This window comes from Quercus robur, chromosome 7 (genome assembly GCF_932294415.1).
Source record: "Quercus robur chromosome 7, dhQueRobu3.1, whole genome shotgun sequence".
Taxonomy (NCBI): Eukaryota; Viridiplantae; Streptophyta; class Magnoliopsida; order Fagales; family Fagaceae; genus Quercus; species Quercus robur.
Genome location: NC_065540.1, coordinates 3,134,888 through 3,153,638, shown reverse-complemented (window position 1 = coordinate 3,153,638; position 18,751 = coordinate 3,134,888). Strand labels below are relative to the sequence as shown.

Genomic DNA, 18,751 nt, shown 5'->3' with positions numbered 1-18,751 from the left:
TTCCTCGTGTAATGGGAATGGCTGTAGTATGAAGTTGTCGACCAATCAAATGACCAACATAACCTTAAAATCCATTATAAAAAACATAACCTTAAATTCTTCAAAATTGTCCTGTATAGTGTATACCACCAATAAATAAATAAATAATAAATAAACCAATATGATTAAAATTATAAAAGTAGGAGTTAGTCTAAAAAACAGAAATATTATTTTAACAATATTTTCACAAGAGTAGTTATTATTACATATGATTTAAATTTACAATTAAAATTATTTTTTTGCACCGTTAATAATAACTCGTAACAATATGTCATTTAGAATTTGTTATAAAATTATTGTAAGCATAATCAAACCCCTACTTATAACCCTTTAAAAATAGAGCTAGAATTGAGCTCCTACTTATAGCCCCGACTTTCGTTCAAATTAAAACATAATTGAGCCATTGACTCAATAATTATAAAGACAAGTTACTTTTTGCCTTTTACTCTTTTCATTTTCAATTGTAAATTTATTTTGTTTACATTTGATAAAATCTTATAGTTCAATTTGAGAACAATATCTGATTATGATACTATATTATTTTCAATTTTTCTTACAATAAATTCATTTTTATGAAATAATATAAACTATTACATAAAGAATTTAAGTTATTAACATGTTTGAAAGGAATTTTTTTTTAGAATATATTTTTTCTCTTAAATTAAAACGTTTTTTTCTTTATTTTCTATCCTTAATTAACAAATATCGATAAAGTAGAAAAAAAGTTATTTCTATTGTTTTCATGAGGCTTGGCGCGTCAAAGATATATATAAAAAGTCAAATGTAAAACGATTTATAAATGTGATATTAGCAATTGACTCATGTGAAAGTGATATTACTATGATTAGAACTGGCTATATTAAAAATTATATCTTCGAAATTATTTAAAGAAAAAATATGTGAGAGACGTGGCAAACGATTGGATCGGATCGGGTCAATCGACTTGTGGGTTGTAACGCCCCAAAATCATAGGCAATAAAAGTCTATTTAATCTGAATAATCCATAAAAATATTAAATAAAAGAAACTAGCAACCTTGAAACTGATTACAAAAGTCAGAGCTCTAATTCACCAAATACAAAACATCCTCAAAATAATTCTCCAATACAAAGTTTAATGCCATAAAATAATAATAAAATCCTCAGTTCCACAAAAATTAATTTGTAACTTCTGTCTCCCAAGAATCTCTACTCCAATAATCCACCTAATGTATCTGTAATGTGAAATAAAGGGGGGTGAAATAACTCAATAAGTGGAATTCACTAACATTGGGGTGTGGGAACAAACCTTTCAAATAAATAATTCTTTCAACAGATTCACAACTTATAATTCACCAATATTTTGTCATCAACTATTTCATGTAAAAGAAAATAATATCTTTATATTGTGAGCCATCATAATATATATATTGATACCATCACATAAACAATTCCCTAGGCTTTTCTCGTGGTCAACGTTTACGCCCCGTTGACAGGGTTGTGCTGTCCCTTTTTTGGGACTGGAACCTCCTTTCATCCCATTTCTCAAGAATGGCTCCTTTGGAACCTAAAAGTACACTCCCTTGCTAAGGAGCTTCCTTTTGGATCCTCAATAGTATGCTCCCTTGCTAAGGAGCTATCAAATGTGCACTGTCCCCTTTTGGGACCGTCCCTTGCTAAGGACTAGCTGCAGCATGATTGTCCCTTGCTAAGGACTAAATATCATACTGAGCTTCTAATCACGACTTGCCATAGGTTTTCAAAACAAATTCAATATGCTCACAAAATAATCCATTCATACTTCTCAAAATATAGAGACATATTCACACATACAAGTTTAAATAAAATTAGGTTGTCCCACAAGTTTTTCATAAAACGAATAGCCAATGTGCACATCAAACATTTGTAAAATATTCATTTATATATAGAATATCAACATATTCTTTCATATGAAATAGTTTAATAATTAACGCTGTTTTGGGAAAACCCCCAAAATTAGTAAACACCACTTACCTCTTAGTTGTAAAAATAAAGGAAATCAACCTCCCTTGAATCACAACAATTCAGTAGAATTAGAACCTAGCAATACCAAAAATAGGTTCATCAATACACAATTTCCCACTTCAAAATTTATTTTCACACTTAAACGGTTTTATCCTAAACAATATTAATATATCCAAAATCCTCCATTCATTCACTTAACTATCAAATTTACTATTGGAAGCCACGTATTATCTTAATTTGTTGCTTAGCATTCCCTCTTGATGCCATTGGATGTCCATTGACTCTAACCATTATATATATAACTATATATATTCAACTTAACATTGAAGGCCACGCGAGATTGCTTTAATCCATCAATCTAGTGCTAGAATGCTCTCTTGATGCTGCTAGGCATATACTAACCTTAATATTACATATATATATATATATATATAAAATAAACCAAGTGAAAGCTACGTAAACAATCAAGATTGGACCATGCTTAGTAGGGAATAGCATGGCAATACTTGAGGTAGCATGTGTAGCATGGCAAACTGTCAAAATTTATTTATTATTCTTAGTTTTTCAGCCTCAATGTTGGACTTAGAACTACTAGGTCAGTGCAGCTATGTAAACAATTGCTATTATAATATTGAAATAATCACTCCAAGGACCCAAAATCTATTACACGTTGAACTAGTGTGAAAGCAAAATAACCAGTCAACAATTGTGGCTTAGTGTAAATGCAATAACATAAGCATTCTTTTCACTTTAACATGGTGACCAAGTCCACACCTATTACTCTATTTGGCTCAATTTCAAGTCTGTATCTCTGCCTGACATATTGACCAAGTCTTTATCTAATATAATACAATTATAGGAAACCCTTTTCTATTAGTATAATGATAGTCTAGTTCCAATCAATTGCAAGCTATTGACCATACAAACTTTTAAATCTTGAGCATGAGAAAATCATACCTGAAGACTCCCACCAACGCCACAGTGGAGAAAGGCAGAAATTCAATTGTCGGCTGAAGCAAAAAGAAATCCTATTAGAAAAACACGTGTGACCTAAGAGGAAAAGGCTAGGGTTTTCAAGGCCCATATATGTACTTTTGTCACCTCACTTGGGCTTCATATTCCATAGAATTTATCTTCTTTTTAATACCTTAGGCCCAAATTTATTTAATCCATTTTAATTATAGGCCTCCATTAAAATTTAACGTATAATAATTTAATTGGTATCAAATTATGGGGTGTTACATGGGTCGGGTTGGGTTTACCCGTATTTTTCATATGAATTTTTTTTATAAAGAAATTAAATAATATGTATTTGCCATTTGGAAAGTTACGTAGCAAATTACTTGGTGTAAAATGCATTACTTTGAATTCACCACTCATATCAAGAACGAGTTCAACTAAACAAATTAATAATTGTTCAATAATTTTAAAATTATACAAATCCTAATATTACTAGCCAAAACTGTAAGGGCTCGTTTCGTAATGATCCCAAGATAATATTGGGCTCATACGTAAAGAGGGCCCAAACAATATCATTTGTAGAGCGTGGGTTTGAAAGGTTAGGCCTTGGTCACAAGACAGTAGATTTTTCGTGGTGTTCATACATAGTTAAATCGTGTTCGCCCTAGGAGTCTTTATCCTGGAGGCGGGCTGGGAGGCTCTGATTTTTGGCCATTTTTCCCAACCCCCTTCTATGGATTGCTTACTTTTCCTTTTATACTAGCCTGTATCCCTTATCCAACGTCCACGTGTGGGTTCGACTTTCCAGGACTGATACTTGTCCCATCAGCCCATACCCAGAGTGGTTGGGGGTGGTTGTAAAAGCTGAAGAGTATGGCTCTGTCAGGTGCAGAGTATTGAATGGCAGTAAGGGCAACTTTCCCTTTGTACTTGGTCGTTATACTATCCAACGTACCCTTCTCTATTGACATAGATATTTTAGATTTTTTCCCAAACTGTTCTTATACCATTTTTGCCCTTCCTTCTAGGGGGACCTCGGATATGCCGAGGACGGAATCATCCTCGGCTGTGTCTCAAGACTATTTGGACTTTTATTACCTATCCTCGGCTATAACCTTCCTCGGCTCGGGGCTTGGGCCCCAATATAAAAATGGGTCAGGGCCACAAATTATTGAACCATGCAATACCTTGATTTTGATAAAAATGGGTCAGGGCCACAAACTTGATTTTGATAAGTAGTTGGTTTTCTCATAGGTTTGAGTCCGAGAACCATGCAATACCTTGGTTCTGTCCAAAACTTGATTTTTTAAGTAGTTGGTTTCCCCATAGGTTTGAGTCTGAGGACCATGCAATACCTTGGTTCTGTCCAAAACTTGATTTTTTAAGTAGTTGGTTTCCCCATAGGTTTGAGTCCGAGGACCATGCAATACTTTGGTTCTGTCCAAAACTTAATTTTGATAAGTAGTTGGTTTCCCCATAGGTTTGAGTCCGAGGACCATGCAATACCTTGGTTCTGTCCAAAACTTGACTTTGATAAGTAGTTGGTTTCCCCATAGGTTTGAGTCCTAGGACCATGCAATACCTTGGTTCTGTCCAAAACTTGATTTTGATAAGTAGTTGGTTTCCCCATAGGTTTGAGTCTAAGAACCATGCAATACCTTGATTCTGTCCAAAACTTGATTTTTAAGTAGTTGGTTTCCCCATAGGTTTGAGTCCGAGAACCATGCAATACCTTGGTTCTGTCCAAAACTTGATTTTGATAAGTAGTTGGTTTCCCCATAGGTTTGAGTCTGAGGACCATGTAATACCTTGGTTCTGTCCAAAACTTGATTTCTTAAGCAGTTGGTTTCCCCATAGGTTTGAGTCCGAAAACCATGCAATACCTTAGTTCTGTCCAAAACTTGATTTTGATAAGTAGTTGGGGGAATTAACCCCTCGGCTATGGCATGGGACCTTGGCTTAAGGGGAATTAGCTCCTCGGCCAAGCCCCTAGAACCATCCGTGCTACTGACAATACGAAGCGCAGCCCCTAGTAAAGAAACATAGCCCCTAGTGGAACTTTACGCTAGAACACTACAACCGGCTATTTAGAAATGACAAGGGGACTGACTCGACCTACCGCCTGTGCCAACACACAAGCCTTTCCCACAGACGGCGCCAATTGTAAGGGCTCGTTTCGTAATGATTCCAAGATAATATTGGGCTCATACGTAAAGAGGGCCCAAACAATATCATTTGTAGAGTGTGGGTTTGAAAGGCTAGGCCTTAGTCACAAGACAGTAGATTTTTCGTGGTGTTCATACATAGTTAAATCGTATTCGCCCTATGAGTCTTTCTCCTGGAGGCGGGCTGGGAGGTTCTGGTTTTTGGCCATTTTTCCCAGCCCCCTTCTCTGGATTGCTTACTTTTCCTTTTATACTAGCCTGTATCCCTTATCCAACGTCCACGTGTGGGTTCGACTTTCCAGGACTGATACTTGTCCCATCAGCCCATACCCAGAGTGGTTGGTGGTGGTTGTATAAGTTGAAGAGTATGGCTTTGTCAGGTGCAGAGTATTGAATGGCAGTAAGGGCAACTTTCCCTTTGTACTTGGTCGTTATACTATCCAACGTACCCTTCTCTATTGACATAGATATTTTAGATTTTTTCCCAAACTGTTCCTATACCGTTTTTGCCCTTCCTTCCAGGGGGACCTCGGATATGTCGAGGACGGAATCATCATCGGCTGTGTCTCAAGACTATTTGGACTTTTATTATCTATCCTCGGCTATAACCTTCCTCGGCTCGGGTCTTAGGCCCCAATGCAAAAATGGGTCAGGGCCACAAATTATTGGACCCCACAAAAACAAAATAGCACAAGGATAAGTAAAACACATACACAAATTTCATTTCTACACAATATAAACACCCTAAAACATTAAAAAAAAAAAAATACAAATGCCTTATTGGATAACTAATTTGACAAAGAATAAAAACATATAATAAATTTACAATCTTGAAAACTAATTTTATTATCTATTATCAATTGTGGTTGCCATTTTATTTCAATTTGAAAATATACATTAAAGTTTGATTGTTTACTTATTTATACATGGTAGCTTTTATGAATATCATGTCATTGTTAAGCAACACACACTCCAGGAAATATCATAATTTATTTTGAGAATGTACACTTATCTCCCTAAACTATAACCCCTGTTATGCTTACTCCCCTAAACTTATGAGAATGAATGTTTTACCTCTTAAACTATACCCCTTTATACTTACCCCCCTAAATTATGAGAATACACACTTATTTTTCTAAACTATTACTCATGGGATAAAGTGAAAGTGTTACATAGATGGTAGTTTAAGAGAATAAGTATGCATTCTCATAATTTAAGGGGGACAAGTGTTAACACAAATAATAGTTTAGGAAGGTAAATGCGAATTCTTAAAGTTTGGGAGATAAATATTAAAGGGAGTATAATTTAGGTGAAAAATGTAGTATTTTTATGTTCATATGTAATAATTAAGAAGATTTTATTAATGTATGCCCTTAGGGTATACATTAGCAAAATCATTTTAAGAAATTTTTTATGAAAAAATAAAAAAAGATACCAATTTTTTGACAACTTTTTCAATTCTCCATAAAGCATTTTCAAAAATAAATAATTAATATGTGCCTTAAAGACACACATTAACTAGATCCTAATTAAGAATTCGGTATTCATAAAAGACCTGAAACGATGTAACTTAATTACATAGGTTACCAAATCCCCTAGACAATGATACTTTTGGCATGTACCATGTTGATCATTAAAACTAATAAATAGTAACCAAAGCAAAATCTTCACAAAACGGTAGGTTTGCAATAGACATCATATCAGATAGTACGTATTAGTACGTATGTAAAAGGTTTATAACATAAAAAATGAAGATACGTACGTTAAGGATTTGGGATGACCCAAAAAACAAAAGTCATACAAATATGATTAGCTGGCGATGTATCACACACTCTACAGCGCCGCCGATGAATTGAAGTTTTTGGCGAATAATCGCGGAGCCTAACGAAGAAGTGGGTCCCAGTTTGAGATCTGCGATGCTACGTGTGCTTCTATTTGGTCCACTGGTACAAGAACCAAACACTATCGTGTCGTTCACACATGTAATGTTTACATGTATCACTCAGATTTGGTAAAGTTCTTTCGGCTTTTTATTATTATAGTCTCTCTCTCTCTCTCTCTCTCTCCGATGTTTTTAGATAACAACAACAAGATCCAACGGCTCAAATGCATTTAGTCTCTACTTGTGGTGGAGGATAAATGGATAATGGGCCTTGTTGGACCCTACCACGCCCGACGTCTCGTTTTTAAACTTTTATATTTTTGGTTTTAAAAACTTAAAATTATTGTTTAAGCTCTCTTCACTTTACACGAAATTTGCCTTTTTGTTTCTAATTTTATGTTTGTACTTTAATAGTTTAAATTTTTTAAAGCAATGCTAGACGACAAATAATCACATCATTTTTGTCACAATTTGTCATGTAGCTAGTTGTGAGTCGTAGAAATATAGATTCACGATGTGAGTTGTGGTAAATATTGTGTGATTATTATATTATTCATTTTATACTATATTTTATTAAAATATCAATTTTTTTAAATGTTTATATTTCTTTACACACAACAACTATCATCCATTTTCTTTCTTAATCCTTGAGCTACGTAAAAAAAAGAAAAAAGAAAACTAAATGTAAAATAAAAAATGTCAATATAAATTTATGTATTTATTGAAACAACAATATATTTTTACATAATTTTACATAATGTTAGTAAATTTTGAACTTAATTAACTAAAATGTGGTAGTTTTTTATTATTATACAAGCACTAATGTGAGTGCTCTAGAAACAATTATTTATTTACTTATTTTTACAATAGTTTAAAGAATAAAAACAAATGTTTGTAAAGTTTAGGAATAGCAATATATTTTAGCATTATTTTTCTTCTTTTAGAGTCTAGTGACACATGGCATGATCTTAGCCACTAGTGTTAAACAGACTTTTTTTGGTGACTATTCCAAGCTGCCGACTAAAGGCCAACCGAAAATGTTAGGCAAAGAAAAGGAAGCAGAAAAAGAAGTTTGGGTGAATGAGAAGAGCTAAACAGGGCTGGTCCTAGTGATGAAAAGGCCATGTGAAAATGACTCATCGTATAGGTAAAGGGGTAGTTGAGCTTATAATTGGTTTGAACCTTCGTTTGTTCGAATAAGGAACAGTAATAAGAGGAGAAGAATAGACATGCTTTCTCTAGTTTCCACTCGTTTTTGGCCTTTTGGGGCTGCTCAGCTGTTAGACATGTTCAAGCTAATGAGAAAAAAACTAATATTTGCAATTATTCTCCCTTTGAATTGGTCACCTTTCAACAAGTTTGATGTAATTGGTACTACTATTTCCAAGCTTGATCTTATTTTCCAACTATAAACAAAATCAAGCAATTAATCCGATTCAAGCATACCATTTTTTTAAAAGATTTCGATTTGTTAAATATGTTATGTAATGATTGAATGATGAATGAAGACATGAAAGTATGAAAACATGAAATGAAGGAGAGAACAAACACAAAAATTTACATGGTTTGGCCTAATAGCCTATGTCCTTATGAAGAAAGCCATTAGTAACTACATATTGATATTAAGTACTTGTGTTACAATGAACTCAATGTATAGTTTATATACTAAAAAATACTTAACTAACTAAAGTTAATATGCTTGTTCTACAAGTATACGAGTCTATAATTGGTTTGGGCCATGATATATTTAACACGATCAAAGTTCAGTCACGTTTAAACTTTTGCTTCATAAACACTTCGGATGTGGATTTAAAACTCTCCGGCTCAAAATTGCACTTTCTGATCATAAAGATTAATAAAGAAACCGACCCTTTTGCCAAAAAACCAAAATGGAGTCAAGCAGGGTCAATTCAAAGAAAACTCAGGGGAACGCCAATTGCTATGGAGACATTTTTATTTATTTATTATTATTATTTTTTTTCTGGTGAGGAAGTGATTCACTGATTCTCTATCTCTAGCCCAAAATTGAACCTTTTTCATTACAAACGCCACAAATGACAACGGCCCTTTTGCCACAAGCCAAAATGGAGACAAGCATAGTCTAAAAGAAAGCTGTGAAACGCCATTAAAAAATGGTAAAATTTGGCGAGAAAGTGAGAGAAAGAAAGGAGTTAGTAATATATTTATAGAGAAAATACAGTGAAGATTACATTTTTGGATTGCCATATCACTTCCTATTTGTAGTTGGATGAATCTAATTTAGAGGCAAGCTCGATCTTGTCATCTAATTGCTTTGGATTGCTTTGTTTAGTTGGGTAGAAGTTGTGTTTGTCACGAGGAAATTGCAAATAATAAAAAATCAATGGCTTGGTAAAAATGTCGGTAACTTGATCCATGATAAACAAACAACGTACATTAAGAGTGTGTTGTTAACACAATCACACGTAAAATGAAAGTCAATTTACTATGCTTTTTACGAGCATGAAAGGTTGGATTAGCGGTAATATATGTGGCCCCGATATTATCACATTAAAGAATTGGCAACCTCGGAAGAAAAATGCTTAATTTCTACACTAACACTACAAAAAACTGGAGCTATAGCAGTATTTTTACTAGTTAGACTCTGTATTGAAATGTGACACTTTTGGCTATTTTCTAGAACTCTAAGAGATGAGATTAGATCCAAGAAATATGTAGTAATTGCAAGTTGATTTTATGTCGTCAAGGTACCCTATCCATTCAATGTCGGAATAAGCGACAAGAATAGGAGAGGATGATTGCTTTAGCAGTAGTTCATCATGAGAAATAGTGTGATTGAGATAGTGTGCTTTAGCAGTTTTGCAAAATGGTGGGTGATGAATAAATTGACAGCCTTTGTTGATGGCGATTGAAATGTTGGGGGCGTCAATATTCTAGCACACCAATTGTGCTAAGGTACTCAAAAGTCTCAAATGGGTCACCTCTGCAAGGTTGTGAAAATTGGGATTTTACTTTGGATCAAAAAAAAAAAAAAAAGTTCTTTAAGATCTATTTAAGGATCATAAGATTTTGTAAAATATGAAATATTTATGAGAAATCCTATCTAAATCTTAGGAATTACAGCACAAAATTATTACCATCAAATAAGATTGGGATATAGCTTGAGAACTTTCATTTTAGACCTAGAAGCCAACATAAGTAATATTAAAGTGGATTCCGGTTAGTTTAACTGGTAAAATTTCTTATGGTTGAATAAGAGATTTGAGGTTCAATCGCTGCTTACACAAAAAATTTATTGGTATTTTGATATTATAAAAGTTATAATCAGGAACGAATGTCATAGATTGAAAACTCTATTAAATAAACATTTATAAAATCAAAAGAATGAATCAATATTAAATCCTAAAAGAATAGAGAAAAAAAAATCTGACATTTTAATTCTTCTTTCTATCTTGTTTTCATATTTAAAAATAATATTATAAAGCTCAACCAACTAAAAATGAAAATGTCATATTCTCATTCAACTAAATCCTATCATGGATAATATATTCAACTCCTATCGTGTTGTCATTTCAAAAAAAAAAAAAAAAAAAAAAAAGATAGATAGTAACATAATATTATAATATCAATGTTTAGTTGACGGCAGATTGATATTTGATATTACTAATATACCATTGAAAATCAAAGTTTTGTATTTTTTTTTTTTTTTTGAGATAATATAGATAGGGAACGGGAAAGGAGAGAGTGAGAAGACAAAACTTACAACACTAACACTTACAAAAGGGTCTCATCTTTGTAAGTACTAGCGAGGCTTATAAACCGAAGATAGAAGACAAGGAATGGGGAAGGAGAGAGTAGAAAGACAAGACTTACAAAGTTTTGTAATTGACAAAGTCGTTTCCCTAATATTCAAGTATTTTGTCAATTACTCAATTAGTTGTTGGATAGAGCAATATTTTGTTTTAGGGTCCTTGAATGGTACTAAAGAGTGAAATGAGACCTATAAATAGTAGTAAAAATAAATTAAAAACTTTAATAAGTTGTGGGTTTCGTTACTTCACAAACACACTTTTAATCTTACAAAGTCTAATTAAGTTCATTTGGCATTTGCGGTTCTCAAAAAAAGAAAAAGAAAAAGAAAAGTTCATTTGGCATTTGGACCTAAAATTTCGTGGGCTTCTAATGGCACCTAGAATGAAGATAGTGTAGCCCACCTTTACAGCTTGGGCTTTCAACCTAAGTAACCCAAACCAACTCCACAATATTGGTAGTTTAAAAAATATATATGTATTTTAAATTTGTTAGTTTAAGTTCTTCTGAATTTTGCGATTTAGTTCAAATTCATTAATTTGATTTATTTTGCTATATCGATATTTAATTGATGAAATTGAACTATTAAACCAAAAATTTTAAATCATAATCATTTGGTGAATAACAAACTTAAATGGTTGAACTCATTTTTACTTTTATTAAGTATGACAAAATGATCCCAATTCGACAACCCAACCTAACCTAAACCAATTTTTGCGAAGTTGGATCGGAGATTTCTCAACTCTACAATAGTCTAGATTGAATTGAAACTCGAAAAATATTACAAACCCAGCCCAACTAAATCCATACAAATGTGATTTTTTAAATAAATAAATAAATATAAAAACCCAAACACACGTGCGGCACGCTTAAACGACGTGAACAAATGTGAGGCCAGCATTTGCACACATAGATAAGAGAAATATGTTCTATCCAAATAGAACCAAACTCCAGACACTTTTCGATTCAATACCATCATAGCATGCTCTTTTGTATCAGAATCTTAGTGGGATTCTAATGGATATTCAAGCTCGACTCGGAAGCATTACATCCCATACTTTCTGTTCCCCAAAACAAAAACCCATTTCGTGTTCTTCTTATTCTTCCTCTAATACCTACTCTCCTCTCGTTTTGTTCTGCTCCCAAAGGAATTTTCAACAACCTCAAAACAACGATAATAATAACAACAACAACAATGATAAAGGTACGACATCTTTTTTATTTTTTATTTTTTGTAGTACTTTTAAAACTTGGGTTTTGCTATTTCATATGTAGATTGCTGTACTAGAATGATTGAGATCGATGAAACTTATTATTGAGATGTTTTGGTTGCAAAGTAAGAGTAGTGCTTTAATGACCGTTAAAAGTTAATTGTTTTGTGAATAGTCCCAAACTAGAAAATGAAAGCTAGAGCTGCAGTTAGAGAAGTTATGACATAGTTAGTTAGTTCAAATGCCTATTTAATGAAATTCGAAGAATGCATTTGTAGCTCAATTGGCACCTCTTAATGTTGCCAATGGAGATTTCAAGGGGTTCAAATCCTCCATTGTTGTGATTATCTAATTATCAGGAAAAAAAAAATGAAGAAGAAGAAGAAGAAGAAGAAGAAGAAGAATATAAGGGAATGCGTTAGCAAAACAATGCAATACGTGTTGAGATGGCAATGTATTAATATGGGCTTGGAAAGGATGCTGTGTCACAATCTTGAAGGATATCATAACTATTACTACAACATAATATTCACTTGTATGCCTTAAAAAGTTGTTCTTTCTAATTGTTGAGGTATTAGAAATATTGCTGATTTTCTTGGTGTTTTTTTCATTCCATTCTTCCAAGTTCTAAATTGGTATTAACTTGGGATTGGTTCTAAGTAAGATCTACTTCTCATTTTGACTAAGGTGTAATCACTTGTAATCTAAGCAAACATCACTAAAAAATATTTGACCTTGGAATCACAATTGCATGATATCGGTTCCTTTTGGGAATTCACGTGTGAAGAACTTGAGAAATCAATATAACATAATTGGACTCAAATTGATAAGTTTTGAGTTTTTGGGTTAAGTGGTGTTGCTCTATCTTATATTAAGACCCTTTTATAGTTGGAGAGGGGACAATGTGCACGTGGTTCCCATGGATGGAATATGGGAGCCCAGGAATGACATGGGGTGAAGGAAAATAAAGCCCATAGGCAAGTAGGAGCTAGTAAGACTTGTTCATGGCTCATGGTCCAAAAGGCGAGAGTTTCTAAAACTCACAGCAGGCCAATAACTCACATGTGAGGGGGAGATTATTGGGTACTCATGTGTGAAGAACTTGATGAATTAATATACCATAATTGGACCCCTCTGGAGATAACAAGTTTATTGATATGACCTCAGATTGGTATAGGAAACTACCCATTCATCTTTATTGTAATTGGAATAGAGCACTGTAGCCAAATATCTATCTTCTAGCTCTCTGCCTGACCACTTGCTTTTACAATGAGTGATTTTTATGTTAAGAAATAATTAATTACCCTCTATTTTGGGTTTCACTTCATTAATTTGTGCGTGTGCATTTGTGCATTTGATACTTTATATATGTTTATGCCATTTTCATGAATGTGGCTTAACTAATTATATTGCTTGTCAACCACTGCCAAGACATTAGAATTCTTACCAATATTCTTTGTGCACATATCTCAGGTGATAAATTCTCTACAGACTGGGACAAGGCCTGGTCTAACTTTAAAAAGCAAGGGAAAAAGAACCTCTTCTCACAGTTTTCTCCTGACAAGTATGTCAGCTGGAACCCTACGCGCTCAAACTATCCACTATCTGAGGAAGTTGATCCCGTCAAGAAAGCAGAGAGGTCAAATCTCATGCTATGGACTAGTCCAAGGTTTACACTAGCAGGGGCCATTGTGATAGTCACATGTCTTTTGGTCTACACCATTCTTGCACCAATCAAGTGATTGTACTTGTATTGTGTTTTCCTCTCAGAAAGCACGTCTATCTTGTAGATCTGTGATGGATGTTTATATAAGGAAATGGGCCTAGGAATTGAGATATAAATATTCTGTAAATGCAATGACTTACTATTCTTACTTATGTTATTTAATCCAATTGTCCTTTATTTTCTAAGGCAGTGAGCTTTCATCTGCATTGCCATTGTGTATTTGGCTATCAATGATATTTCTGATACTGATGTGAAGGGGTATGCAATGCACATGCTCGCCAAACAATATACAGTGATACATGCAACAAATGGGCTTTTTTGGGGTGGGGGGTTTTGTAGCCCAATTTGAAAGTAGTTTCAGCAGGATATTACGTTTGATTTGAGAACTAGGCTCCTTTTGATGTTGCTCTGGACTTGAATGAATTGTCATGCACTTGCTCAAGTTGGATCATTGTTTGTAAAGATGTTTATCTGGTATTGCGAGTTATTGTATTTTACACCCCCCACCCTTCTCTTTCCTCTTGTCTAGATCAGTCAAGTCAATGCTGAAAAGAAACGTGGACTGAAACTTATGAACCCAGTTCTGATGGGAAGGACCTATAGTTCCTCTGTTCTTTATGCAGCATATTGTTTAGTTGCAGACAGTGAACCAGTATTAGGAAAACCAAACTGGGAGACAAGGAAGAAATAATAGTCCAAATTTTTAAGATTGATCTTGGTTGCAAAGAAAATACTTCTCAAATAAGCCATCTGTAGCAAAGTAGTTTGAAGAGAACAAAGCATCTACTCTTTTGGCGAATTGAGACTTTTAATTTTTCAATACAATCCTTAGTTATTTTCCTCAGCCTCTAAAGTTTAAATGCATCAACATTGCCTTTCGTTTTATATTCCACTCAGGATCTTGTTTGGTTTTTTATTCTGCTTGTGATCTTTGCTCTCTATAAATGTTTTTGCAGAACAATCTGGTGTGCAATGTGAAATCAAAGGTAGCAGCACTGCACCCTGCTACCATGCCAAGCCGCCATGGCAACAGAGAGAGGTCCACAGGCACAGCAACTCATGATGCTAAAATGAGGATAATGTGAGAGTTGGCCTTGAGCTAGTGAAGAACCCATGTTAAGTGGGCAACACAAGCATTGGCTTCTTGATGATTATGTCTGGGTGTTCAGCTGAAGGAAGTGATTGGACTGGGGTGCCCAGCCCAGCAGTCATCAATTTAGCTTGCCAATAGGTATGTAGCCTATGCAAACTAAGCGTTCCTCGTTTTGTGGCATGCGTTTTGTGCCCCTCCCATAATGGGTACAATTAGACCCCAAATATGGCTTTATCCTATTCAGTTTCCACCTTTTGTGCTCCTTCACCACAGGAAGACACCTGTTAGACACCTTTTGTGCTCCACAGGCACAGCAACTCATGATGCTAAAATGAGGATGATGTAAGAGTTGGCCTTAAGCTAGTGAAGAACCCATGTTAAGTGGGCAACACAAGCCATTGGTTTCTTGATGATTATGTATTGTGGTTCAGCTGAAGGAAGTGATGGGACTGGGGTGCCCAGCCCAGCAATCATCAATTTAGCTTGCCAATAAGTATGTAGCCTATGCAAAATAAGCGTTCCTTGATTATTGCATGCGTTTTGTGTCCCCTCTCATAATGAGTACAATTAGACCCCAAATATGGTTTTATCCTATTCAGTTTCCACCTTTTGTACTCCTTCACCACAGGAAGACACCTGTTAGGTTTGTCTGCTTTTCCACTTCCAGCACATGTACTTGTCCCTTTCATTTGGGGACAATAAAAATTGCATCTACTGGAAAACGAAGAGATCTACCTATATTTGACACGGCAGATAAATTCCAATATCTTAATATGCTGTGGTTTTCTATTCTATACCATAGACCTTGACTTATCATTAGCTTTGTGTCGCTAAAAGCCAGCCATCACAATAGTTTTACCTTGTCTCGTTATTACATGTAGTTAGTTCAAATTAGTTATCTTGGATTAGGCCCAGATGCCAAATTGCAATGTAATCTTTGTCTAGACATATAATTGTGTGAGTGTATGAAACAAGTGTGTACATGATCTAAAATAATCAACATAAGAGATATTCTGCGGCTGAGCATATCATTAGAAAATGTCAAAATTATTTACTCTGATCAACAGTAGAAGTAAATTTATTGCATGCTAATAAAGATTGTGTTATAGAATAGTAACTGAGGGGCCACCAGGATTGCCCTGAATCCATCTTATAGCTGTGAATCACTAGAGGAAGCAAGCGTCACAATACTACATTCAAATTGAAATATTAAAAGAATGAATAATAAACCTTGCTCGTGCAACATATTCTTTTTCGTCCATATTCTTAGCAACCAAACAGTAACAGTAAAATTGATCTTTTTCTACAGTAAACACTTCAACACTAGTGACCCAAGTACCAAGCAGGGCTCCCATTTATATATCTGGCTCGTCACTCTCCCCTCTACACTCACTTTGTACCACACCAAAGCTATTTCATCCTTTTATTCTGTTTGAAAGTGCAGATTCTTGTGGCTCTTGCTATTTGATAAAATGGCTGCAGCTAGTGGAACATCCAATCCTGTAAACAGAAAGCAGACCAGGCTTCCTCCAAAAAGAGGTCAGATTAAAGTTGGGATATTTTCCAAGTTTGTCAACATGGTAGTCAGAGTTGTGTCAAAAGCAAGAAGAGGGCAGGAGAGAAAGAAGAAGGTGGCACAGGAAACACAATCTCCACAGCCAGATGGCTCAAAGCACATGGCTCAGAAAGAGCATTGTGATATCTTGCTGAAATGAGCTCCAACAAGCATCGTCTCCCAACATTGCTTTGGGTTTTGCTGAATTCTATGCCTTTGCTGCACCATATGGCTGTAGCACATGAGTCTGTTTTGTGGGAATAGCCTTAAATTAATATTAGTACCTCTCTCTCTCTCTCTCTCTCTCTCTGTGTTAATATTTAAGCAATTGTTGCAAGGCTACTGAAATAACATTACAAGTCTCGTAAATTCTGGGTTGAACTGTTATTTTCTATATATTGCTTCTGCATAAACATCTCTCTTTAGTCTTTTCATACCTTTCTTAAGGCATTTAGGTTAGAAAGAATAATATTTGATGAAGCAGAAATCGTCAATCAAGTTGACTCGTCCAGATGAGCCAGCAACCTCGTCCCTATACCTGAAAATGTCGCACAAAGCCTTCTTTAGGTGGTCATCTGTGTGGTGCCTACCAAAGAATCTCTGATGATAAAGTCAGCGTATGAAAGTTTCAAGAGAGTATCAGAGATCAGAGTTATGGCGTATTTTAAATTGTGTGTACCATGTATTGGTTTTGTGGAGTGTTTATATATGGTTTCATAGCCTCTAGCTGTTATGGCTTTTATTGTGGCTTTAATGCCTCTCTTGGTAACGCTTTCATGCTCAATAATGTAGGCTTTGATAGGCCTCCAACGGTTTATACAGCTGGTCTTGTAACCGTCTACTACATTAAATGGCTTTCCTCCATTCGTCAGTGACGTGGAGATGTGGACAGAGATGTCTGATTAGTTTGTCTGAGCAAAAGGGTTCATCGGTCCCATCAATATTAGAGACCATTTTTTTCTATAATTTTTTTCACAACTTGCTAATTTTAGCAATTATAATTTAAATAACATAACTTTATAGGCTTATTGTTGACATTTTACGCAAGTTTTTTAACCATTAAAATGAGCTAATGAACAATTTGGAATTGCCATAACATTACAGCAGGTGAGCTGGCAGACCAAAAGTGTCTCTGCATATTTACGTACATGTAGGCTTTTCCAAGATAAAAATGCCTAAGTTCCTCTGTTTTCCAGTTAGATTCATGCTGTATATGATGGCTAAATGTTGAATAGGTGTAGACCAGTGCTTTTGTTTGGTGCTGGCTAGGCGTGTCAATTGACAAATTTTTTTTTTTTTTTTTTTTTTGAATTGACAAAATGGTAGTATAGTTAAGTACAATCCCAATACTGTGATTAAATTCTGGAACTAAGTTGGGCAAAGTATATATTAATTTCTAGTCTGTTAAAAAGAAAAGCTAAATTACAAATTACATCATCTAATTTTGTCTAAAGTTCAATTTAGCTCTCTAACTTCATTTCCGTTCAATTCAATCCTCTAACCTTCAACTTTGTTCAATTCAATCTTCTAACTCTTTCAACTTTATTCAATTCAGTCCTCCTGTGTCAAAATTAAACCATTAAAAATGACCAAAACGACGTGGTTTTATATTGAACAAAGTTAAAAGTTAACAACACAATTTTAACAGAATCTAATGGAATGACCAAATTGAACAAAATTGAAAGTTAGAGAATTAAATTAAATGAAAGTGAAGTTAAAGGACTGAATAAAATTTTAGGCAAAGTTAGAGGATTCAATATGTAATTTTGCAAAAAAAAAAAGGAAAAAAAAAAGAAAGAAGAAGCAAATTTTCACTGGTTCTTACAACTGAAGAAGTAAGCTTGGTGGGGGGGGGGGGGGGGGAATCTGCAATCTGCATTTGAGTAATTTTTCTTTTATAAAGTGGTATTTTTCTAACTTTAAGTCAAGGGTGGCTTCATGCATTTGGGGGCCTAAGGCGAAAATTAGTTATCTTGTTTCATATATAAAATTACTATTAATCAACATGAATCACGCAGAATTTTTTTTAAAAAAAAGTTTATAAACGCAAAAAATTGACAAAACTTTTTACATTTGTTGATGTGGCAGATTAATAGTAGTGAGTAAAAGAGTGATATCAGTGGTGAATCTAGTTGAAAACTAGTAAAAGTTTGCTAACTTGACTATTGTGAAAAATGTTGTGAATTTTTTTGTGAATTGCTTTCTTTCTTTTCTTTTTTCTTTTAGAAGTGCTACATTCGTAATATTTTTCATGACAAATCTTAAGTGTTAAGTTACTTCTTGTTTTCTAGTTGAACCTACCACTAATTTTTTTTTTTTTGCTGTCAATAACAACCTTCAACAATATGCT

At 34.3% G+C, this 18,751-nt stretch overlaps 1 protein-coding gene and 1 long non-coding RNA gene across 2 annotated transcripts; one reads left to right on the top strand and one right to left on the bottom strand.

Moving 5' to 3' along the window:
- Positions 1–1,005: 1,005 nt before the first annotated feature.
- On the bottom strand, positions 1,006–3,047 carry LOC126691758 (uncharacterized). Its single transcript, XR_007644829.1, has 2 exons — positions 2,978–3,047; positions 1,006–1,251 (listed from the first exon to the last, which is right to left on the bottom strand). It is a non-coding gene; the product is annotated as an uncharacterized LOC126691758 (long non-coding RNA).
- An 8,695-nt stretch (positions 3,048–11,742) lies between these two features.
- LOC126691756 (uncharacterized) lies at positions 11,743–13,938 on the top strand. Its single transcript, XM_050386866.1, has 2 exons — positions 11,743–12,020; positions 13,501–13,938. The coding sequence occupies exons 1-2, from the start codon at positions 11,834–11,836 to the stop codon at positions 13,767–13,769; spliced, it is 456 nt and encodes a 151-aa protein (XP_050242823.1). The 5' UTR covers positions 11,743–11,833; the 3' UTR covers positions 13,770–13,938.
- The last annotated feature ends 4,813 nt before the right edge of the window (positions 13,939–18,751 follow it).